At 44.2% G+C, this 26541-nt stretch overlaps 1 protein-coding gene across 2 annotated transcripts in view; it reads left to right on the top strand.

Moving 5' to 3' along the window:
- Window positions 1-26541, top strand: part of LOC124615533 (V-type proton ATPase 116 kDa subunit a1) — a 656071-nt gene that overhangs the window by 477091 nt on the left and 152439 nt on the right. For both annotated transcript variants that reach the window (XM_047143497.1, XM_047143496.1), the window contains exon 4: window positions 24925-25054. In XM_047143497.1, the coding sequence (XP_046999453.1) occupies window positions 24938-25054 (117 nt within the window). In that variant the 5' untranslated portion in view covers window positions 24925-24937. The remainder of the gene's footprint in view (window positions 1-24924; window positions 25055-26541) is intronic.

Below are 26541 nucleotides of genomic sequence, written 5' to 3'. Positions count from 1 at the left end.
AGCGGGCCTACTCACTTCAAAGCTAGGACATAATAGAAAAATGAATATAAAATCCTACAACACTGTGTTATTTTTAGACTCCTGGGGTCACTGATTAGGAATACGATGTCGAAATCACAAAATTCAAAATGACGAATCCAATTTCGCTGATAAAAAAATTGTAAATTTAACGGATTCGAGTAAAACTTCGGACATAAGATATTGCGAGATCGCTGATAACGAATTAAAAGTCAAAATTGCAATATTTTACATTTTTCAGCCGAAATCACAGTCACATTCGTCGTTTCCATCGCTATTGCTTTCAAAAGTGTCGCTGTCGATTTGTCCACAGGGAGAGGGTTCGAAAAGCAGATCTTATGCCTCAGGAGGCATCTGTTCATCATCTTGTCATTTTCTGGACTATCAAGATGAATGGATCCGAAGAAGCCAGAAGCCTGTGGCATACCAAATGCGTCGTTATCTCGTGGGAATATCTGCGTGTAACGCCGGGTGTCCTTATTCCGAGCTTTCTGCGCGTCTTTAGATGGCTGACCAATCGGCAATGGAGCAACGACTGAGGCATATCCGTGCCTGAAAACTTCGTGGACTGGCGTCGGCGTTGGGCAGTATTGCAGAATATTGTGAGTCCTACGAAATCGGCACCCGACTTGCGAAAACTACACTTTGTTTCAGAGTTCTTGATATCTTTTTCTTCTACAGTCTTCGGTACAGAATTTGAATAGTTTCGCAGCATCTCGCTAATAAAAGCAATATTACTCGAGGAAAATGTAATTTTGTAAGAAAAATTATTTGCTATTTTGCGAAAAAAATTCTTTTGATCGAAATTCCGAATAGCTCCTCAAGAATTCTACAGAAAACCCTAAGGACATTTTTTTGTGCAGATGAGATTGTAAATAATGAGGGACCTATTTTTACCGTGTGTCACTGCAGCACTGTAGGAACATAACCACCCACTAAAAACGTGTAAATATGTGCACGCAAATACATTTGAACTCGTTTATTATACGTATTAAGGTGGTAGGAGAACCACTTTAAAAAGTGGAGCCACGCAGAGGATATTTTGTAGCCAACGATTTCGGAACATATTGGCAGTAATTTAGTTTTAAGACGATATACGTCGCTACACCGGTTCAAATGTCATAAGCATAGTTTCTGGAGTGCAACGCATCTTATTTTATCGTGAGAAGTAGGCAGGATCGCTGTCATATACACTCATGCTCAGAAACAAACAGCACACCGCGAACGACTAGAGATAGAACGTTCATACTCACAAGACACGTACAGTAATATATTCTGCAGTAATGATTAGCACTAGAACCACGTCTGTCCGTGGGTTCAAGGTCAGCATCGATATTGGCGGCGCAACACCACCTACCGGTAAAATGTGTCTGCGGCTCTCGACGGTATAAACCGGAGGTAATGGATCAGTGTGACTTGAGCAGACGTTCTAATGACCGTCCCTTGGCCACTAGAAAAATGATTAAGTGTTCCTTATAAGAGCAAAAAGAACAGAGCGGTAGCCTCGAAACTTCCCGCTGCAAAATTAGTTGTAACTACTGTTCCCTACTCTTACCAGGTCCTCTTTCCTTCCTAGTATTAAATGATTTAAATATGTATGTCCTTTGGTGTTATTTTTGAATATGAAAATTGAAATTGACCCTTTCATCAAAAATAAAATATTTAGTGCTGTGGATTTTAATTACGGTCTTCTTGGCTGTAAAAGAGTAAATTATTAATTTTTCAGTAATGCGTGGCGCCTCCGAAGTGTAATCGAGGACACCCAACGTTAAAGTTCTTCTTAATAATCAGCGTAAGAAACAGCTTTTCAAAATCTGCGTCGTAATGTAGTTCTGAAAAATTCTAGACGGTGTTAATGAAGAGCAAGTCAGACGGATGCGATTCTGAACAACTGTGATAGTCCGTCTCGGTTGGGCAAGTTCCACAAATTTTCGCTTTTCACAAAAGAGAATCTGTTAATTCCAAAAGACCGTGTTATTAAACAGGGATCGCACAGTACTAGCTAGCATACAAAATCCCAAGTCTTCTGCTCGGTTGCACTTTGTATCGTAATTACAAGGAGAGGAAGAATGAGAATAATATTCACTTCAGAAATGAGAAATATTTTACTTTTTAAGATAACAATTATTATTTCATGAAAACATTCTTCTCAGTGCTCAACTATTATAGTATATCTTTCTTGATTCAGCTTCTTACAACAGCGTATATTGACAAAAATTAACATTTTCTGATATCTCGCAGCAATGGCGGCTGCCTCCTTTGAAAATATGTCCTTCTCTACTATCAGAAAAACAAAGTCATTAGTAAAGTCACGGAATACACACGTGTGTTAAAAGCATAGAGTAAATATCTCTGGAGTGAACATTCACATGCGCAGAACAGATTTCGTGTCGTGGATTATTTATATATGTTGCGCAGACATTTTAACAGTATCCATTTGATACCGGGAATCAATCAGCTACGTAACTTTTAAGGGCAAGTGATATTGCATTCTGCTTCTTTGCGATAGGTGTCACAGTTCAGATGCAGTCGATTTTTGGTAGTCTTCGGTGTGATACGGCACTTTATAGTATTACAGAGCCTGACGTACATTTTTGCAGTGATTGTCTTGCAAAACGTCTTGACAGTACGCTAGTACTTCTGCAAGTGTCCGAAAAACACCGAATTTGCCACACATTAGCGATTATATCCCTGCTAATTCGTCCTTTTTTCTGCTATTTCTGCGTATTTATTTTCTCGTTTTTACGACCTAAAACACAATTTTTCTTACTGGTGACACTTTTAAGTGTTTATTTAACGCATTTTACGTACTTGCTCACAGTTTATTAAATAAATAGTAGACTGAGTAAGAAGGGGGGAAAAAAGGCAGTCTGAGAGTAAATGTACTGAAAAGCAAATCAGTAGGTCATGTAACAGTCAACCATATAACACCGTTAAGGAAAGTGGAAAGTGACACAAATGAAAGAGTTTGGGGACGTGTTTACTAATATTTTACGCTTCTTAATCAAATGGTGAAGAAAATAAATTGAAAGCAAAATACACCAAAGAAGAGGAATGTGTACTTTGATTAGCTACACTATTGTGTTTTTTATTTGATTTGTGCAGAAAATGTATTTAAGCTGAATGCAGAAATTGGTAGTAGGTGCTGTGGAAAATTAAAAATAGTTGGTATAGCATCTACCTTCAGCCACACACGTCCAAATTTTTCTCCGTCTAAACATTCCTCTTCAAAGTGTTTTGAACATGCTTTGGAATATTTTGTGGGGACAAAATTACTCGTCCCTATTTTCTGGAGCCACATCTTTACTCGTTGTTCATCCTTCGGGGAACTAAAATATAAATCACACATAATCATTCTCCATGTCCTAGACACTCTTAACATGGTCTCCTACTGTAACTTTATAGTAAACAAAAAGGTTTGGACAAACACATTATACAGAGACAATTACAGACTCCCACTCTATTGAATTTATCTGTCTCCCGTCTTTCGAGCGGTTGTAGGCGCTACAATCTGGAACCGTGCGACCGCTGCGGTCGCAGGTTCGAATCCTGCCTCGGGCATGGATGTGTGTGTGATGTCCTTAGGTTAGTTAGGTTTAGGTAGTTCTAAGTTCTAGGGGACTGATGACCCTAGAAGTTAAGTCCCATAGTGCTCAGTCATTTGAACCATTTAGAACCAGAATGTGGTGCCACACAAAATTGGCGCTAATAGCATAGGCACATAGGAAACACACGCGACACAGATCGGTAAGTCCACAGTATTGGTGATAAGTTGAGAAAACTGTCCCGAAACACATGTACTACAAAACGCCACTGTTCCCTGCGCATGTACCCTGACATCAAATGGGATATTATCACCATGCCCACGTACACAGGCCGCACAACAGGTTGGCATCCTTTGGATCAGGTGTTCGAGCAGCTGCTGGGGTAAAGCCTCCCATTGTTGCACCAGTGCCTGTCGGAGCTCCTGAAGTGTCCTAGGGGTTTGAAGACGTGCAGCGATACGTCGACCGAGAGCATCCCAAACGTGCTCGATGGGTTTTAGGTCTGGATAACAGGCAGGCCACTCCATTCGCCTGATATTTTCTGTTTCAAGGTGCTCCTCCACGATGGCAGTTCGGTGGGGCCGTGCGTTATCATCCATCAGGAGGAAGGTGGGACGCACTGCACCCCTGAAAAGACGGATATACTGGTGCAAAATGTCGTTCCGATGCACCTGACCTATTACAGTTCCTCTGTCAAAGACATACAGGGGTGGATGTGCAAGAATCATAATCCCACCCCACTCCATCAAACCACGACCTCCATACAGATCCCTTTCAAGGGCATTAAGGGTTTGGTATCTGGTACCTGGTTCACACCAGATGAAAACCCGGCGAGAATCACTGTTCAGACTATACCTGGACTTATCCGTGAACATAACCTGGGACCACTGTTCCATTGACCACGTACTGTGTTCTTGACTCCAGGTTTTACTGGCTCTCCTGTGACCAGGGGTGAGTGTAATGCACCGTGCAGGTCTCCAGATGAATAAACCATGCCTGTTCAGTCGTCTGTAGACTGTGTGTCTGGAGACAACTGTTCCAGTGGCTGCGGTAAGGTCCCGAGCAAGGCTACCTGCAGTACTCCGTGGCCGTCTGAGGGCACTGATGGTGAGATATCGGTCTTTCTGTGGTGTTTTACACTGTGGACGTCCCTTACTGTAGCGCCTGGACACATTTCCTGTCCGCTGGAATCGTTGCCATAATCTTGAGATCACACTTTGTGGCACACGGAAGGCCCGTGCTACGACCTTCTGTGTTTGACCAGCCTCCAGTCGCCCTAGTATTCTACCCCTCATAACGTCATCAATGTGTGTTCTTTGAGCCATTTTCAACACACGGTCACCATTAGCACGTCTGAAAACGTCTGCCCACTTGCTCACTGCACCGCACTCTGGCATGCATCTATACACCTCTGCGTAAGTGGACTGCTGCCAGCGCCACCGTGCGACGACCGCGGGTCAAACGCACCGGATGGTCATACCCCGAGGTGATTTAAACCCGCAAACCGCCCACCAGACCATTGTTTTACCATGTATCAGCATTATCCTTTATTTATGAGCATGAGTGTAGTTGTTCAAGGTATTTCTTCCTGAACATGTGTGTTAAACAGGCGACACAAACATACCTGAAAAAGTGTCGTCTGATTGACTTTTTGTCGTCAACTGTCACGGCACGTATCATATCGACTTAAGACTGTAATGACACTGCAGCACTGGGCAAGTATAGTGCAATCTACCCAAGATATAGTGGGGCTAAAATCGGAATGCACATCTTTTTTTTTTTTTTTTTTTTTTTTTTTTTTTTATATATATATATATATATTCTGTCTAGGTTGTGAAACTAGTTGGCCCACTGTGCGGTGCAACATAACAAGCCACTAAAACACCGCAGACTCCGCGCCTAAACTTCATGAGTTCAGTATGAATAGGAACGTGTGGCCTCCATTCAAAGACCGACGAAGAGTCTCGAGAGATAAATTTCCCGTTCATTTATCCAACTTTGAATGCGGAGTTAGTGTACAGACTGTGGAAGACGTGGCTACAAAAGTTGCAGAGGAAGTGTCCTGGAATGATTCATGAGACTGCATTTCAATGTGTGAAGTACGATATTGCCTGAAATAATTCGTAACCAACTGATTTCACTTTCAGATCAACTGAAACTAGTGATCCGATGTTAAGAGGCCGCAGCCGGAAACCACCACATCACACACTTTAAATTTCTGTTCAAATGGTTCTTAGCAGTGTGGTAGTTAACATGTGAGGTCATCAGTCCCCTAGAACTTATAACTAATTAAACCCAACTAACCTAAGGACATCACAAACATCCATGCCCGAGGCAGGATTCAAACCTGCGACCGTAGCGGTTGCGCGGTTCCAGACTGTAGCGCCTAGAACCGCTCGGCAACTCCGGCCGGCTTAAATTTCTGTGTCGACTTCGTCAGGTCCCTGTCACTCTCCACTCACATCCATTTGAATGTCACGTCACACTTTGTGACTTGCTACTCCATTAAGTCTAATTCCACTGCTCCATACACGAATGACAGTGCTGGTTTCGCCTGTCCAATCGACGTCGCACATTGATTCCAGTATTACCAGTCTTACGTGGCAGCAGCACTACCCAAAAAAAGTCGTATCGCTTCTCGACGGCTATCCATTGGCTGTTTGTGACGGAAAACATTTATTTTTATTTTTTGTCTCGTTCGTTTTTTAAAGGTACAGTGCAGGCTACTGTAGAATTCTTTTGAGGCAAGTCCCTGCGATCTGCAAGTGGATCACGTATTTGCAAGGTGATTACCAATTGTGGCTTTTACCTCACAACTAAGGGAATCGCCCAAATACTTCGATCGAAGCCGGGGAATCGTGGCTTGTTCAAATTTATTAATTGAGCAATATTGTGAGCCCAATGTGTGTGATGTACCATTAGTCTTCCGAATGAATATCATCCATACAATCATGAACATGTCAAAGGTAGACAAATGAAAAAACTATCTTACAATCGGCGTAACAATTCACACGTCCAGGCTGACGACAAGAATAACATACAGAAAGACGCAAAAGAAAACTGAAGGTCTTCTATATGAATATAAATTTTGCTTTAAGAAAGTTAAAAGTACCAGTAGCCAGTTCTAAAACTGAACTTCATATAAAGGGAGGCAATACTCAAGAGAAATAGACACGGTAATCGTACTTGCCGTCTTAGACGTAGTGTCGGATAACGTAAAATGGTGCAAGATGTTTCAAACACGCAAAAGAGTAGGTGTGATGAATAGGTGAAGATGGCTGATATACAATATTTACAAGAACTAAGAGGCAACAATAAGAGCGGAAGACCAGAGTGCTCGGAGTAAAAAGGGCGTAAGAGAAGGGTGCAGTCTTTCTCCCTTGCTATTCAGCACTTACATCCAGACCGTGCAATACTAGCTTGGGGGCGCTATAAATTACCTGTAGAAACGTCTATTAGATGCATAGCTCGTAGCCATTTAAGAACACGGAAGTACGCAGGAAGCTGCATTCAGGCAAAAATTATTATCTTAACCTACTCTCGAGGGGCAGTAATAATCTTGAAAAACCATTTTACGCATCGACCCAACAACGTAGTCGTTTACAAAATTATGGAGCAAGTCAGTAAGCTACAAAATCAGCAAGGAGTGTTAATCTGGGTAGAAGGCTACAGCGGAAACGTTATAGAGCTACACTTCCTGTCATCCCGTCAGTGCCATAGTCTATGAAGCAGACGGTGTCAAGAGATACAACCATTGCACGAATGGATTTTAATCACGGTCGTTTTAAAAAATACACTCCTGGAAATTGAAATAAGAACACCGTGAATTCATTGTGCCAGGAAGGGGAAACTTTATTGACACATACCTGGGGTCAGATACATCACATGATCACACTGACAGAACCACAGGCGCATAGACACAGGCAACAGAGCATGCACAATGTCGGCACTAGTACAGTGTATATCCACCTTTCGCAGCAATGCAGGCTGCTATTCTCCCATGGAGACGATCGTAGAAATGCTGGATGTAGTCCTGTGGAACGGCTTGCCATGCCATTTCCCCTACGGCACTGCGTAGGATCCTACGGTCTTGGCGTGCATTCGTGCGTCGCTGCGGTCCGGTCCCAGGTCGACGGGCACGTGCACCTTCCGCCGACCACTGGCGACAACATCGATGTACTGTGGAGACCTCACGCCCCACGTGTTGAGCAATTCGGCGGTACGTCCACCCGGCCTCCCGCATGCCCACTATACGCCCTCGCTCAAAGTCCGTCAACTGCACATACGGTTCACGTTCACGTCCACGCTGTCGCGGCATGGTACCAGTGTTAAAGACTGCGATGGAGCTCCGTATGCCACGGCAAACTGGCTGACACTGACGGCGGCGGTGCACAAATGCTGCGGTTCCTGGTGTGTCCGCTGTGCCGTGCGTGTGATCATTGCTTGTACAGCCCTCTCGCAGTGTCCGGAGCAAGTATGGTGGGTCTGACACACCGGTGTCAATGTGTTCTTTTTTCCATTTCCAGGAGTGTATATACATTGCCTGGGGCTGTTAGACAGCCCTCTCTTTGTACTTGCGGTGGAGAAGAAGAAGACATGAACAATATAATCCTAGTACGAGTGAGTTACGAAAAGACAGGATAGGCGGGGATGTTAAATGGCTCTAAGCACTATGGGACTTAACATCTATGGTCATCAGTCCTCTCGAACTTAGAACTACTTAAACCTAACTAACCTAAGGACAGCACACAACACCCAGCCATCACGAGGCAGAGAAAATCCCTGACCCCGCTGGGAATCGAACCCGGGAACCCGGGCGTGGGAAGCGAGAACGCTACCGCACGACCACGAGATGCGGGCGGATATTAAATCAACTGAGTACTGTAGGGTACAAAAACTGTCAATGCGTTATAATACGGCAGGACGGAAGAGCAGGGCGGCAACAACACTACACCATACGCGAGACCGGCAGTTCTGAGGGGGCAGAGGTGAAACGAAAAATTCTATCGCATGGGGGGAGCCGTCCCAATTGCCCAATACATCAGAATACAAATCGGCCACAGTGAAATGTTGCGGAAAAGAAAATTGGTAGCCTCAGTCGTAAGAAATTGATTTCAGTCACTGTATGACCATCTTCAGTGCAAATATTAAAGTCTTGAAGACTCACGGCAATAAAAACACATATTACAACATCAACACGGTGTCAATACAGAACAACATAGCAGCTAATGAACAAATTCTTAACTCCAAATGGAGGTAAAAATAATCCCCTTTTATTGTTGTAATTCATTTTAACTTAAATTTCGTACATTCATAAGCGTAGTGTGTACACACCGCTTTTATAAAAAATTTTACTTCATTTGCTATAAATGGTTTTAAATTTGCAGGCGGATAATAATCAAAACTGACTGTCGCCTTCGATCCAGATTAATACTTGTTGCTGATTTTGTAGTTTACTCACTTGCACCATAATTTTATAAACGACTGGGTTGTTGTGTCGATGCGTATAAATTATGGTTGGTTGCATGGTCATGAAACCAAAAGCGTGTAAATAAATTGAAAAAGAAGCAATGACCGAAACAAAAGAAAGATCCAGGATTGGGATTAAAAATCGGAGTGAAAGGACATCAGCAGATTCGATAAAGCCATTGCTATCCTCAGAATGTGAAAGAGAATTACAGGACCTCTTGAAAATGAACCGACTAATGAAACATAATATGGACTGCGCGTAAACCAAAGAAAGGCGAATGTAGTAGTAGAAATGAGATTAGTGATACACTTAACATTAAAGTTGATGAACAGGAAATAGGCAAAGTGACGGAATTCTGCTTGTTTGGAAGCAAAATAATGTATGGCGGATGAAGAAAGGAGCACATAAAAGCAGACTAGCACAGGCAAAGAGGACATTCCTGACTGAGAGAAGTCTACTAGTATCAGTCATGGGCCTTAATCTGAGGAGAAAATATCTGGGAATGTACGTCTGAAGCACAGCACTGTGTGGAAGTGAATCGCCGACAGTGCGAAAACTGGGAAAGAAGAGAATCGAGTGAGTTTGGGGCGTGGTGTTAAAGAAGAATTTCGAAAATTAAATTTACTGATTATAAATAGGGAAGTTATCCGCAAAATCGCAAATTGCGGAAGTAGGACAGGATGATAGGATATGTCAGGATATAACATCCATAGAATTAGAGAGCCATTGAGGGCAAGAGCCTTAGCGGAAGATTGATATTGGAGGACGTTGGTTGAACTGCTACTATGAGATGAAGAGGACAGGAAGTTGTGGTGGGCCGCATCAAACCAGTCAGAAGATCGGCGACAAAAAGAAGTGTGAGTACGTGACGGTACCTCTAGGACAAGAAAGTCAATAACTGTGACGTTAATGCACTCTCTCTCCACTTAACCATGAACACTCTTCACGCTGTGGCGCACGGGGGTAACTGTTGGAAAGGTGGCTACACTGAGCCACAGCGCCAGAGAGTTTAGTTTCGCCGCCTCCACGGGCAGTTATTATTTAGAAGTAGTCTGTGCTGAGACGTCGTAGTGAAGAGTGCTTGTCGAGATGTGGCAGTAGTCAGTTCTTGTTGAGATGTGGTAGTAGCGAATCGGTGTGGAGATATTGTAATGATTAGAGTGCTTTTCGTCAATATATGAAGGTAAAAGAAAAAAAAATTCCTTTTCTTTTTATTATCTCAGTGTCTTAAATAATGCGTCATTACAGGTTCAGTCAACAAAGCATCTGGCTTGTGTTCTTGTATTAGAGTGTAATTCTGGTTTTCTTGCGCAATTATAGTATTTCTATTTTTTTAATTACTTCAGTATAAAGGTATTTAAAATTTCTTGTCTTATTGAAGAAGAACCGTGCCAGATGTGTACGTTGAGTCATACTTCCACACACAGAACAGTTATACTTGTGCTTTGGTTTCGTAGGTTTTATAGTTGCTGGGGACTTAATTAACTAATTGTGTTAACGAAAATTTTCATTTCATTCCTTGTTGTTGTTCTATGCAGTGAGATTGCGGACAAAAACTAGTCAGGGCCAACCGTTTACGAGACTACGTAATCGGACATACAGCAAATAAATCGAAAAATAAAAATTATTTTCACAAATAAATAATTAAGCCCCCATGCACTGTTAAGGTTGAAGGCAACGGCCACCGCTGCAACGACAGCTTTCTCGGCGCAGCCAACCTAGCTAGCGGACGACACTTCACTCAGTGCGTCTACTTATTCCTAAACGGAAATATATTATTAGTTCCAAAGACTGGAAAGCGTATTGCTCTGTACGTGGTAGTTATCACAAGCCGACATTGACACGAAAGCGATATGTATGCGATAGTGTCAGTTTACTAGAACACAGTTTTGAAAGCTAACAACCTTGGTAGCGACCGGAAACAAAAGTGAAGTCACAGTCTAAGACAACAGTCGTGACACTACGTCTTGTTTTTGTTACCCACAGCGGTAGTAGCGCCCCAAGCGGCCAAAAAGCAACACCTCTGAATACGATATCGGATGAATGCGAATACTAACATCAATATTGATTTGAAGCATAGTTTTTACAATAAGGAGTGTATGTAGTGCCATGAAAATCGACAAAAACTAAAACACTACATTTGTCTTCCTTTAGTTTTCTAAACATGGCTCTGAGCACTATGGGACTTAACAGCTATGGTCATCAGTCCCCTAGAACTTAGAACTACTTAAACCTAACTAACCTAAGGACAGCACACAACGCCCAGTCATCACGAGGCAGAGAAAATCCCTGACCCCGCCGGGAATCGAACCCGGGAACCCGGGCGCGGGAAGCGAGAACGCTACCGTACGACCACGAGCTGCGGACAGTTTTCTAAATACCCTGGGAGGTATGAAACGAACATTAGATAGCAGTTTATTTTAGATACTCTTATAATGAACAGATATTAACTGAATAATTTCGTTTTCGTTTAATAACAAGAAATTGCTATTAAACTCCAGAAGACTTGGACTTTTACAGAAAGACGTCGTATATCTACCCAACAAATCGGAGCTTTGTACACTTCACTTTCAGCCAAACCCTTTCTTAAATGTACCAAATAAGCCACCAAGGGAAAAACCAGACAGAGCTGATAGTATACCGTCAAAAGGAATAAAACAGTTTCCCCACGGAAAGGAAAGCAATTCCACGATTGTTTGCTAAATCTGAGCAACGAACGGCAAGAATCTTAAACACATCCGCTTTCACAGCAAAAGTAATTAAATGGACAAAAATATTCCTGTGTTAAAAAGCCGAGTGATGTGTAAGAATGGGCGAACGATTAGACTCCATCAAAAAATTTTAAATGTCAAGGGAAATTAATAATAACTGAAAAATATACTTCTCAGGCATCAAATGTGTATTTACATTCTCATACTTTCTGTGGAGTTAGGTTCCAAATACACAAATTATCCATGAATAAGTTGTAGATTATATCTTTCAATCTGCGTGGCTCATCTGTTTTCACATGTATGTAATGATGCTTCAAGTCCCTTGGTAACTTGTTAACTCATGGAACCCAAAAATATAACAACTATTTCGTTAATAAAGTAGAAAATAACTGGATACAAACATTATCAAAAAAATGGCTCTGAGCACTATGAGATTTAACATCTAAGGTTCTCAGTCCCGTAGAACTTAGAACTACTAAAACCTAAACAACCTAAGGACATCACACACATCCATGCCTGAGGCAGGATTCGAACCTGCGACCGGAGCGGTCGCACGGTTCCAGAGTGAAGCGCCTGGAACCACTCTGCCACACCAGCCGGCCCCAACATTATCCTTACGATACTTGTGACTGACTGCTCTCTCACCGCTTGGAGCGCTAGTGCCGCTCCAGCTGTCGAACTGTGACAACTTTCGCACCAGATAGTGTTGTGGCTGTATGTATTAGACTGTGGGGAAGTCACATACCGTCTTCCGACTTCTATCGAAACAGCTAGTCCCGTGAGCTATCGTTCCAACAGTCGTCCTAGAGTGAACAGTTAATATATACTCTCGACTGCACAAGTAAGCGTCAGATACTGTTTTTGTAGCTGAGTACAGGATAGTTATAATTTTCTTTCGCCACTTGAGAGTGCCTCCATTAAAAATGGCTGATCGTAAGACAGTGGGACCTTGTGGAAATATCTGTAACGACACGTGGAAGACAAACAACGAATAAGCAATTGAAAGAGGGTGAAATTTGTTAATTGCTTTCCATGTTCACGGGCCAGGTTGAAAATGGTGCTCGCTGTGACGGCCATCTAATTCACTTAAGCTGTCGTGACACAGCTCGTGCTTTGCTTGAAGATAGCTCATTGCGTCCAGCCAAGGCAGCAGTAACTTCTTCAACAGTTTGTTTCGCAGTCGGGCGTCGGTCTCTCCCAAGAGAAATTCCCGAATTGCCAGTTAATTCAAACTTAAGAAACTTGTTCTTCAGTCCTTCTTTGGAAAGAGGACCAACCGTTCCGTATTCCTTTAAAGCGTCGATATTCGCGAAGAGCAGGCGTACTATTGTTGTGTAAAACTGCTTTAAGAGTAAAGCCCAACTCACCTTTCCAGGCCAATGTCGATTGTCTGCAACTGTAATCCATACTGATGTCTGTGTTTGAACCTTAATTCGCCGTTACGGTACCGACGCCTAACGGCATGTCATGATACTGACACTGCTAACAACGCATATCCTACTGCGCACATTCTGAACAAAATTCCTGTAAAGTTACCCACACGGTAAATACAGGGCGAGACAAAATTGGCCCGGACGAGTGGATACGATGGGATTACCTTTTGTGGCAGCATTAACGAAGGAGGAAAAGATCTACAGTAACTTCCAACAGGATGGAGCAACTGCCCATGCAGCCAGCCGAACCTTGAAGCTTACTTACACAGCCATCATGCCTGACACAGTTGTCGGCAGAGGTCAGTCTGATCGCGGCCGTAGCCGGCCACCCAGGTCTCCTGATCTGTCAGTGTGCGATTACTTTAGGTGAGGAGCCCTCAAATCCAAGGTGTGTCGCAAAAACCCTCTAGTCTTAAAGAACTGCACTACTGGCATTAAAATTGCTACATCAAGAAGAAATTCAGATGAGAAACGGGTATTGATTGGACAAATATACACTCCTGGAAATGGAAAAAAGAACACATTGACGCCGGTGTGTCAGACCCACCATACTTGCTCTGGACACTGCGAGAGGGCTGTAGAAGCAATGATCACACGCACGGCACAGCGGACACACCAGGAACCGCGATGTTGGCCGTCGAATGGCGCTAGCTGCGCAGCATTTGTGCACCGCCGCCGTCAGTGTCAGCCAGTTTGCCGTGGCATACGGAGCTCCATCGCAGTCTTTAACACTGGTAGCATGCCGCGACAGCGTGGACGTGAACCGTATGTGCAGTTGACGGACTTTGAGCGAGGGCGTATAGTGGGCATGCAGGAGGCCGGGTGGACGTACCGCCGAATTGCTCAACACGTGGGGCGTGAGGTCTCCACAGTACATCGATGTTGTCGCCAATGGTCGGCGGAAGGTGCACGTGCCCGTCGACCTGGGACTTGACCGCAGCGACGCACGGATGCACGCCAAGACCGTAGGATCCTACGCAGTGCCGTAGGGGACCGCACCGCCACTTCCCAGCAAATTAGGGACACTGTTGCTCGTGGGGTATCGGCGAGGACCATTCGCAACCGTCTCCAGGAAGCTGGGCTACGGTCCCGCACACCGTTAGGCCGTCTTCCGCTCACGCCCCAACATCGTGCAGCCCGCCTCCAGTGGTGTCGCGACAGGCGTGAATGGAGGGACGAATGGAGACGTGTCGTCTTCAGCGTTGAGAGTCGCTTCTGCCTTGGTGCCAATGATGGTCGTATGCGTGTTTGGCGCCGTGCAGGTGAGCGCCACAATCAGGACAGCATACGACCGAGGCACACAGGGCCAACACCCGGCATCATGGTGTGGGGAGCGATCTCCTACACTGGCCGTACACCACTGGTGATCGTCGAGGGGACACTGAATAGTGCACGGTACATCCAAACCGTCATCGAACCCATCGTTCTACCATTCCTAGACCGGCAAGGGAACTTGCTGTTCCAACAGGACAATGCACGTCCGCATTTATCCCGTGCCACCCAACGTGCTCTAGAAGGTGTAAGTCAACTACCCCGGCCAGAAAGATCTCCGGATATGTCCCCCAATGAGCATGATGAAGCGTCGTCTCACGCGGTCTGCACGTCCAGCACGAACGCTGGTCCAACAGAGGCGCCAGGTGGAAATGGCATGGCAAGCCGTTCCACAGGACTACATCCAGCATTTCTACGATCGTCTCCATGGGAGAACAGCAGCCTGCATTGCTGCGAAAGGTGGATATACACTGTACTAGTGCCGACAATGTGCATGCTCTGTTGCCTGTGTCTATGTGCCTGTGGTTCTGTCAGTGTGATCATGTGATGTATCTGACCCCAAGAATGTGTCAATAAAGTTTCCCCTTCCTGGGACAATGAATTCACGGTGTTCTTATTTCAATTTCCAGGAGTGTGTTATACTAGAACTGACATGTGATTACATTTTCACGCAATTTGGGTGCATAGATCTTGAGAAATCAGTACCCAGAACAAACACCTCTGGCCGTAATAACAGCCTTCATACGCCTGGGCATTGAGTCAAACAGAGCTTGGATATAGTGTACAGGTACAGCTGCCCATGCAGCTTCAACACGATACCACAGTTCATCAAGAGTAGTGACTGGCGTATCGTGACGAGCCAGTTGCTCGGCCACCATTGACCAGACGTTTTCAATTGGGGAGAGATCTGGAGAATGTGCTGGCCAGGGCAGCAGTCGAACATTTTCTGTATCCAGAAAGGCCCGTACAGGAACTGCAACATGCAGTTGCGCATTATGCTGCTTAAATGTAGGGTTCCGCAGGAATCGAGTGAAGAGTAGAGCCACGGGCCGTAACACATCTGAAATGTAACTTCCACTGTTCAAAGTGCCGTCAATGCGAACAAGAGGTGACCGTGATGTGTAACCAATGGCACCCCATACCATCACGCCAGGTGATACGCCAGTATGGCGATGACGAATACAAGCTTCCAATGTGCGTTCACCGCGATGACGCCAAACACGGATGCGACTATCATGATGCTGTAAACAGAACCCGGATTCATCCGAAAAAATGACATTTTGCCATTCGTGCACCCAGGTTCGTCGTTGAGTACACCATCGCAGGCGCTCCTGTCTGTGATGCAGCGTCAAGGGTAACCGCAGCCATGGTCTCCGAGCTGATAGTCCATGCTGCTGCAAACGTCGTCGAACTGTTCGTGCAGATGGTTGTTGTCTTGCAGACATCCCCCTCTGTTGACTCAGGGATCGAGACGTGACTGCACGATCCGTTACAGCCATGCGGATAAGATGCTTGTCATCTCGACTGCTAGTGATACGAGACCGTTGGGGTCCAGCACGGCGTTCCGTATTACCCTCCCGAACCCACCGATTCCATATTCTTCTCACATTCATTGGATCTCGACCAAAGCAAGCAGCATTGTCGTGATTCGATAAACCGCAATCGCGATAGGCGACAATCCGACGTTTATCAAAGTCGGAAACGTGATGGTACGCATTTCTCCTTGTTACATGAGGCATCACAACAATGTTTCACCACGCAACGCCGGTCAACTGCTGTTTGTGTATGAGAAATCGGTTGGAAACTTTTTCCTCATGTCAGCACGTTGTAGGTGTCGCCACCGGCGCCAACCTTGTGTGAATGCTCTGAAAAGCTTATCATTTGCATATCACAGTATCATCTTCCTGTCGGTTAAATTTCGCGTCTGGGGCACGTCATCTTCGTGGTGTAGCAATTTTAATGGCCAGTAGTGTACAACAGAACATTTCGGATGAGACTGCAGTAATTTCAGCAGTCCAGCTTCGATCCTCCTCCAGCAGGTTGCTGACCATTTCCCAGAAGTGCCAAGAGATGGTCTCTTTTCACTTCTGCTGTAGTCAGGCTAGTATTGTTTTTCCGTTCCTTTGCTGTGTTCCTTTGTATCCTGGAACTCGGTTCTCCGGACCACTTTTATTTGCCCTATCCTGTAGCGTTCCCTCTACGCTGGATTAAGTAGTATCTTATTACTTATCTTCCGGGTCCATAAGGCCTTCACACGCTTGCCGAAGCGGATTTCTGAGCACGTCGGCGTGTCTGGTAATGAAGCTGCTGATATGGCTGCAGTTCTTCTACCCAGGACTTTTAGCTATTCTGTCTCCACGGACGATTACAGGAAAATGTTATTCTGGCGTGAGCAATGGTCGTATTTCTGCTGGAACAAGGTCAGTAAGCTTCCTCTCGTCCAGCTCATCGCGCGTGAAGATGTTTTAGCTCGGCTACGTATTGGTTACTCTCTGTTAAGCGGCCACCCGGCATCACTTTGGTCTCAGTGAAATGAATCACTGAGGAAGCGCCATTTTCTATTATTTTTAACCTCTTGCGTTTCAATGAGCCTGTGTCTTTTGACCTATCCCAGCTCTTAGCAGATAAAGTATGGACTGTAGAACGCTTTCTGTGTTTACTAGCCTTAGCAACAAGGCGATCGAGATTTAATTTTCGACCGTGCACGCCACTTGTCAGGAAATTCTTAACAAACGGTCCCTTAAAAAGGAGGATCGTTGTAAATGTTTATTTTACCTCTCCACTATGTTCATTGCTTTTTAACTAGCGTTTCAGGTTCACCTTCGTTATACAGTTTTACATACCTACTAATGATGTTTAGGCTCCTACCTGTCTACTGCATCAAGAACCGCAGCGTGCTTTCGATAGAAAACTGGTCATTTAAAGTCATGATTTGGGCACTAACGACCTTACTGTTTTGCGCCCTAAAGACAAAAGAATCTCTAGATTATGACAGCTCCCCCCCCCCCCCCCCTCCCAGCCCGACACACACACACACACACACACACACACACACACACACACACACACACACACAGAGAGAGAGAGAGAGAGAGAGAGAGAGAGAGAGAGAGAGAGATTTTAAACAGCTGACGGATTGAACAGTACAATACTGTGTGAGTTGCGAGGGGTGTTAATTCGTGTGACACCGACGACTGCGTGCTTAGCGTCGCGAAACGGCGCCGTGGGTTTTAAGGTCGAGGTTTTGCGCGTGCGGATCCGACCGGTTGCAGCCACCTCGCTCAGTTGACCTCTGCTGAATGACCTGCCAGAACGGTCGTCGCCCCCCCCCCTCCCCTCCCCTCCCTCTATCCTTGCCATCAACTGCTTCCCTTTGTTGCTGCTGGCTGCTGGTTGGTGGTTGGTCGTTGCTCTCGTTAGCCGTTATCCACTTCGGTGTACTGTGTGTTCCATCTGGGAGTGCTTTTCAGTGTCGCACGGCGCGTGTTCAATAGCCAACAAGTTGACATCCACGGCTTTGTTTTTGACAAGCAATACTGGTTTCCGCAAACACCAGCCGTTCGAAACTCGCATTCCTCGTTATATCCTGAAAGCAAGGCATAAGAGCTAACTTGGCTGATGTGATTTATTACATGTTTCAAAATACCATACCTTGCTGTGGTGGAGATATTCGTAACTGGCAAAAATTTTGTCTAACTTTATCGTTATATAGTTTAATGAAGCTTACACAGTACAGCCACTCCATGTCATATTCGACTCTCATAAATGCAGCCCGGATTCTCTGCAAGTTGTGAATAACTTATCATATTATCTATTTTAACCCTGCTACCTTTAGAATTTCAGAGTGTATCACAGTCAACACTGTCGAAAGCTTTCACTAACCTCTGCAAATGCTATAAATGCAGGTTTTCCCTTCTTTAATCTACCTTCCATGATAATTCGTAGCGTCAGTGTCAGATTGCGTGCTTAATTTCCCCTGAACCCAAACTTTTCTTCCCCGAGGTCGGCCTCCACCAGTTTTTCCATTCTTCTGAAAATAATTCACGTTAGTATTTTGCCATCATGACTGATTTAACTGCTGATTCGACAATATTTACAGTTACCCACGTCAGTCTTTTTACGGTTCCGTACCTCAGTCGATAAAAACCAAACCCGTAGGACCACTTCGTTGTTTATCCGCCTGTCTGTCTGTCTTCCAACTGTTAAGAACCCTTTTCTTCAGGAACGGATAGACACATCAAGTTAAACTTTGTTACGTTCTGTGGTCTACGTTCCTTCGGCGGTGTAAAAAACCGAAGCTTCTAAGTCAATGCAATCAAAAGATACGACCTTTTGTGCTAAATGTCGTGATACTTCCAAACTCACTCATCAAAACCTGTACTGTACTTCCCGTTGCCTAGAATCATGAAATTGGACAAGAAGCAAGGTTTATAGTACCACGAAAGGAAGAAAAATCCGAAAATTGTTAATCAGTAATAATTACATCACATGAAAAAAAAATTGTCATTTATCAGACTGTCTCTATGATCAACCGTCTTTTAACGCCTTTTTCTTGGGAGCGGCTAGACGCTGTTGTTGGTTGTTCTTGTTGTTGTTGTTGTTGTTTACAGTCCAAAGATAGGTTTGATGCAGCTCTCCATGCTACTTCATGCTGTGCAAGACTCTTCATCTTCGCGTAACTACTGCACCCTACATCCTTCCGAATCTACTTACTGTATTGTCTCATGGTCACCCTCTACGACTTTTACCCCCCCCCCCCCCCCCACGCTTCCCACCAGTACTAAATTGGTGATCCCTTGTTGCCTCAGAATTGTCCTACCAACCGACCGATCGCTTCTTCTAGTCAGGTTGTACTACAAATTTCTCTTATCCCCAATTCTGTTAATACCTCGTCATTAGTTACGTGATGTACCCATCTAATCTTCAGCATTCTTCTGTAGCACCTCATCTCAAAAGCTTCTATTCTCTTCTTATCTAAACTGTTTATCTTCCAAGTTTCACTCCAATACGTGGCTACACTCCATACAAATACTTTCAGAAATGACTTCGTGATACTTAAATCTATACCCGATGTTAACAATTTTTTTTTTCTTCAGAAACGCTTTCCTTGCCATTGCCAGTCTACATTTTATATCCGCCTCTTCGACCATCATCAGTCATTTTGCTTCCCAAATAGCAAAATCCGTCTACTACTTCAGCGTCTCATTTCCTAACCTAATTCCGTGAGCATCATCTGATTCAGTTATGCTACATTCCATTATCCTCGTTTTACTTTTGTTGATACTCATCTTATATCCTTTTTGCAAGACACTGTCCGGCACGTTCAACTGCTCTTCCAAGTCCTTTGCTGTCTCTAAAGTAATTACAATGTCGTCGGCAATCTTCAATGTTTTTTCTTCTTATCCCTGGATTTTAACTCCTACTCCAAATTTTTCTTGTTTTTCCTTTGCTGCTTCCTCACTATACAGTGTGAATAACAAGGGGATAGGCTACAACCCTGTCTCACTTCCTTCTCAATTGCTGCTTTCCTTCCATGCCCCTCGACCCTCGCAGCTGCCATCTGGTACTAACTGTAAATATCCTTTCGCTGCCTGTTATTTACCCCTGCCACCTTCAGAATTTGAAAGAGAGTATTCCAGTCAACGTTGTCAAAAGCTTTCTCTAACTCTACAAATGCTATAAACGTGGGTTCATATTTCCTCAACCTATCTTCTATGAGAAGTTGTAGGGTCAGTATTGCCTCACGTGTTCCTACATTTCTACGGAATCCAAACTCATCTTCCCCGAGGCCGGCTTCTCCCGGTTTTTCCATTCTCCTGTAAAGGATTCGTGTTAGTCTTTTGCAACCGTGAATTATTAAATTGACAATTCGGTAATTTTCAGACCTGTGACCACCTGCGTTCTTTGGAATTGGGATTACCAGTAGAATATCCTTCTTGAAATCTGATGATATTTCGCCTGTCTCCTACATCTTGCTCACCAGATGGAAGAGTTTTGTCATGGCTGGCTCTCCCAAGGTTATCAGTAGCTCTGTCGGAATGTTGTCTACCCCGGGGCCTTGTTTCGACTTTGGTCTTTCAGTATTCTGTCAAACTCTTCACGCAGTATCATATCTCCCATTTCATCTACATCCTCTTCCATTTCCATAATATTGTCCTCAAGTACATCGCTCTTGTATAGACCCTCTATATACTCCTTCCACCTTTCTGGTTTCTCTTCTTCTGGGTTTCCATCTGAGCTCTTGATATTCATACAAGTGGTTCTCTTTTCTCCAAAGGTCTCTTTAATTTTCCTGTAGCCAGTATCTATCTTACCCCTAGTGAGATAAGCCTCTACATCCTTACATTTGTCCTCTAGCCATCCCTGCTTAGCCTTTCGCACTTCCTGTCGATATCATTTTTGAAACGTTTGTATTCCTTTTTGCCTGCTTCATTTACTGCATTTTTATATTTTCTCCTTTCATCAACTAAATTCAATATTTCTTCTGTTACCCAAGGATTTCTGCTAGCCCTCTTCTTTTTACCTACTTGATCGTCTGCTGCCTTCACTATTTCATCTCTCAAAGCTACCCATTCTTCTTCTACTGTGTTTCTTTCCCCCATTCCTGCCAATCGTTCCCTAATGCTGTCCCTGAAACACTCTACAACCTCCGGTTCTTTCAGTTTATCCACGTCCTGTCTCCTCAAATTCCCACCTTTTTGAAGTTTCTTCAGTTTTAATCTATAGTTCATAACTAATAGATTGTGGCCAGGGTCCACATCTGCCCCTGGAATTGTCTTAAAAGTTAAAACAGGGTTCCTAAATCTCTGTCTTACCATTATACAATCAACCTGAAACCTTCCGGTGTCTCTAGGTCTCTTCCACGTATACAGCCTTCTTTCAAGAGTCTTAAACCAAACGTTAGCTACGATTAAATTATGCTCCAGAATTCTACCCGAAGACTTCTTCTTTCATTGCTTTCTCCAGTCCATATTCGCCTACTACTTTCTCCACACTTCCTTACCATCAATATTAAATTTTCTTCTCCTTAACTATCTGAACAGTTTCTCCTATCTCATCATACGAGTACATTTCCTCAATCTCCTCCTCATCTGCGGAGCTAGTTAGCATATGAAATTCTACCACTGTGGTCGGTGTGGGTTTTTTCTATCTTGTTTACAATAATGCGTTCACTGTGCTGTTCATAGTAGCTTACCCGTGTTCCTATTTCCATTATTAAACCTACTCCTGCATTACCCGTATTTGATTTTGTATTTATAACCCTGCATTCACCTGATCAGAAGTCCTGTTCCTTCTACCACCGAACTTCACTGTATCCCATTATATCTAAATTTAACTTATCCATCTCCCTTTTTTAAATTTTCTAACCTACCTTCGCGATTAAGGGTTCTGACATGTCACGCTCCGATCCATAGGACGCCAGTTTTGTTTTTGCTGATAACGACGTCGTCCTGAGTAGTCCCCGCCTGGAGATCCGAATGGGAGACTATTTTACCTCCGGAATATTTTACCCAAGAGGACGCCGTCATCATTTAACCATACAGTAAAGCTGCATGTCCTCGCGAAAAACTACAGCTGTAGTTCCCCCTTGCTTTCAGACGTTCGTAGTACCAGCACAGCAAGACCATATCAGTCAGTCATCCAGACCGTTGGCCCTGTGACTACTGAAAAGGGTGGTGCCCTTCTTCAGGAACCACACTTTTGCCTGGCCTCTTAACAGGTATCCCTCCGCTGTGGTTGCACCTGCGGTACGGCTATATATATCGCTGAGGCACTGAAGCCTCCCCACCAACAACAAAGTCCATAGTTCATGTGATGCAGGTAGATATATTAAGGTGAAATTTGTCGCAGGCTGAGGTACATGGCCCCTTGATGGTGTATAAACGTTTAGCTAGTAACTCAATGAAATGAAAGGATACACTCATTTATGTCACAATACTCGCAATCCCTCTCCGTAAAATCTATAGGGTACTTCCTGTTGGCCTAGAATCATGAAACTGGGCAACAAGCAAAGTTTCAAGTACAAGTAAAGAAAAAAATTAGAAAACTGTCAATCTGTAATTATATCACATGAAAAAATATTTAGTTTGTCATTTGTTACCCGTCTTCAAGCCTGAAATAAAACATTCTCGAAAGTCTTGGAATCACAGGGTCCCATATCTTGCCAGTACCAGTGTCGATTACAGGTAAAAATCATTGATTATTCTCGATTACCAGAACAGATGAACTGTCTATATACATACTAAATTTGTACGAAATCCTCAGAGAGCGAGTCCAACTCGCACTTGGCCTGTTTTTTGGAATTAGAATTAGTCTTCTTGAAGTCTATTTTACCTGTCTCATATATCTAGCACGCCAGATGTAATTGTTTTGTTAGCACACCTGGTGCAATAGTTCTGTGATGGCTAGCTCTGCCAAGCTGCGAAGGAGACGAAGGAGAAATCTAGAGACGGGAGATAAAAGCTTAAGATTTCTAATGACGTTATAGTTCTCTCAGAGATTGCAAAGGACTTGGAAGAGCAGTCGAACGAAATGGATAGTACCTTGAAAAAAGTTACAAGATGCACATAGACAAAATTAAACGAAGGGTAATGGAATGTACTCGAATTAAATCAGGCTGTGCTGAAGGGGGATTGGATTAGGAATTGAGAAATTAGAAGTAATGGATTAATTTTTCTATTTGGGCAGCAAAATAGCTGATGCTGGTCGAGGTAGAGAGAATAGAAATGCAGCAAGAAAAACGTTTTTAAGATAAATTTAAGTGTGTGGAAGGTATTTGTCTATAGTGTAGATTGGAACTAACGTTGAACGTGGGCGATAAGTAGTTCAGACTTGAAGACAATAGAAGATTTTGAGGTGTGATGCTACAGGAGAATGCTGAAGATTACTTGCATAGATCGACTAACTAATTTGGAGCCACTGAATCTAGATGGGGAAAACAGTAATCTGTGGCTCAACACGGCTAAGAAGAAGGGATCGGTTGATAGGACGCAGCCTGTGCAATCAATGAGTCGTCAATCAGAAAATGGATGAAAGCGGCGGGGGGTTGGGGGGGGGGGGAGGGGGGGAAGAGATAAGAATTGTAGGAGACCGGTGACCAAATACAGTAAACGAGTTCAGATTGATGTAGGAAGTAGGTTGCAGTAGTTACGGAAAAGTGTAGACCTTTATATACTCGTACGATAGACCATACTGGACTACAGACAACAGCAACAGTAGTTTCATGAAAAGTAACAGCCCTCCCGTCATGTATATCCTTTTAGCCAGCAGATATATAAGTTGCTCTTTGAAGCATCGTTCCTAGCGATATTTACCCTCTGGAATACAAATTGAACCATATTAACTTCCCACAACAATATTCACCTGAACTTACTATTCCAGCAAATCATTTGAAGTGTGGTAAGAATGCCTGTGACCTTTGAACGCCGACGTAATACGTATAGAGGGGCCCTGCTTTGAAATGAAATGGCACTCGAGATCATCACTCCTGGTGTCGGGCTGTATGGCGGGCGACGGTCATGTTTGTGTCCCACCGCAACGTCTCCAGACACGTCTTTGCTGATAATCGAGGCTCAGTTTTAGGTGATAATCAAGAAAGATATATCCCGCTTCGAACAGAGCCCAGATTACCATTGAAGACGTGTCTGGGGATGCCCCGGGCAGTGGTGGGGTACCGACTTGAGTGTCGCCCGTCATAAGTCCTGTAACCACGATTGATAGTCTGGGGTGGCATTTCATTTCACAGCAGGACTCCTTCGGCTGTTATCTGCGGCACCCTCAGAGAACAAAGGTACGTCGACGATATTCTATGGCCCGTTTTGTCGCTATCTTGGACTTTCATTTCAGCAAGATACTGGACTCCCGCACACGGCGGGCGATTCTACTATTTGTCTTCGTGCGTCTAAACCCTACTTTGCCCGGCAAGGTCTACAGATCTCTTAGTAGTAGAGTACGTTTGGAGCATTATTGGCAAAGCCCTCCAACCAGAACGGGATTTTCACAATTTAACGCCCCAATTTGGCAGAATTTGACACGACATCCATCAGGAGGACATACAACTACTCAACCAATCAATGCCAAGTCGAATAACTGTTTGCACAAGGAGCCAGAGGTTTACCAACGCGTAATTGAATTGCTCAACTTGTGGAGCTCTTTCTCTTAAACCAATCATCCAATTTTTCTCAAATTGTAATCATTTGTTTGTCTGTACATGTTCATCACATATACTGATTCCCTTCCCATTCGGATAATTTTTTCGCAGTGCGTCTTTATTTTATTTTTAGTTTATCATGCCAGCAGCCGACAGTGAGCATATATTTCCAATTGTCGAGGCAGGCGGATGGGATTTATAGGGTAGGACAGAGTCAAAGGGTGCGCTGGCGATTCCGGCAAGTGACCTCTCTTTATCTGCGCAGAACGCAACACGCAGCTGCCTTTTTACTTGCGCTTAGCTCTAATGTCACCTTTCTTTGCAGGTAACCCGTAGCCATGGGGGCAATGTTCCGCAGCGAGGAGATGGCCTTGTGCCAGCTCTTTATCCAACCAGAAGCCGCCTACCCTTCCGTCTCCGAGCTCGGCGAACTGGGCATTGCACAGTTCCGCGACGTGAGTACTGTGCACCTGTATTTTGTCCAAGAAGTGTCGAAATTTTCGTTGATGAAATCTGTTCATTTTGCATTTCCAAAACTGTAAGCCTTTCCGGGATTTTTAAGCTCTAAAAGCATCGTCATCATTATTTTCATCGTCATTTTCATTTTTATTGTCGCTATCGTCGTATCACCATTATCGTCGCCGTCGTGTTGTCATCAGTTCACAGCACAATTTACGTGATTGCTCTGTGTAAGCCTCCCTTCTATCCGCCTTTCACGATAAATACGATTACTCATCGCAGCGTCCAATTATCTTCCTCTCGCGGCAATGCCTATCTTTCTAGTGTCCATTCACTACGTTCTTAAATCCATCCATGTTACATGGAAATGTATGAGGTTTGCGATGGTCGTACATATTCTGTAAATAACTCACTTTCCTGCTTCAGTCATCATGTAATATTAATCTTCAGCTTTGCATGATGCATTTAGGTATTGCTCTGCCGTTATTACTTGGTCATACACTGATTATAAATTGTTTTGTGAGACGACAATTGCCATTAAGTGCGATGTTTCTCTTCGTGTTACGGGGTATGCGTAACGTAGCGTGGCGCAGATCTGTTGATTCTCTCAAAATATGTGATGTTCGTATTTCAAGTGGCCATTGATGTGTCGTCCTAACAAGACACAGCCAGGGCAAAAGCACCACAGGCGAAAAGATGCGAGCTGTGCCAGTACCATAGACACTCGCCACTTGCGCGAGTTCCACGGGCGGCGCTGAGGATGAAGATATAGATTTCGCCTTGGCCAGTTGCCGGCGGAGTACAATCCGCCAATGGCCGGACGACGACGGACAGAAGCCTACTCGGAAGATAGAAGGGCAGCTCTCGCCCCCCTTGGTTATAGATCAACGTTTCGGGCTGACTTAGACAGGAAACGACGTTTACGGAACTCTTGGAAGTGAACAGACAGTTGTAATTGCATTTGCTATGAACTGTGAAGCTTTCCTACGATTATTTGCCTTAGCCATTGAGGGTCTTTTTTGTATTATATTACATGCAGTGTTGGAGACTTAACCATTCAACTAGTCACAAAGATAAGTAAACCTTTTTGACTCATTTGTGTGACTTTGTTACTAGTTCGTTGGAGTAGCATAGAACCTTCGATCTCCTATCCTGTTACCTGACACTGGTGCATGGCTGTGGAATAGTGGCATGGAGAAATTGTCTTAGAGGGGTATTGCACGAGAAGCCGTTTCACGAACTCACAAACTCGACCTATCGTAACAACAGTGGTAACTCGGCCTCCACAGCAGTAGCGACGAGGCCTTTACAAAACTAGCGACGAGGGTTTACAAAGGCCTTAAGAAATTCAGGCCCTTAGGGGCCCAGCATTCGTTTGCTGAGTATGGGCGTGGCGACCCTAGGGTTCCCGAGCAGGAGACAGGTAAGCGCCGCCAGTCCCCCGTCACCAGAAGCTCTGGTTATTTAAGAGTAGACACAAAGG

This window comes from Schistocerca americana, chromosome 5 (assembly GCF_021461395.2).
Source record: "Schistocerca americana isolate TAMUIC-IGC-003095 chromosome 5, iqSchAmer2.1, whole genome shotgun sequence".
NCBI lineage: Eukaryota > Metazoa > Arthropoda > Insecta > Orthoptera > Acrididae > Schistocerca > Schistocerca americana.
The sequence above is the reverse complement of the archived record's forward strand: the minus strand, read 5'-3'. Positions and strand labels throughout refer to the sequence as shown.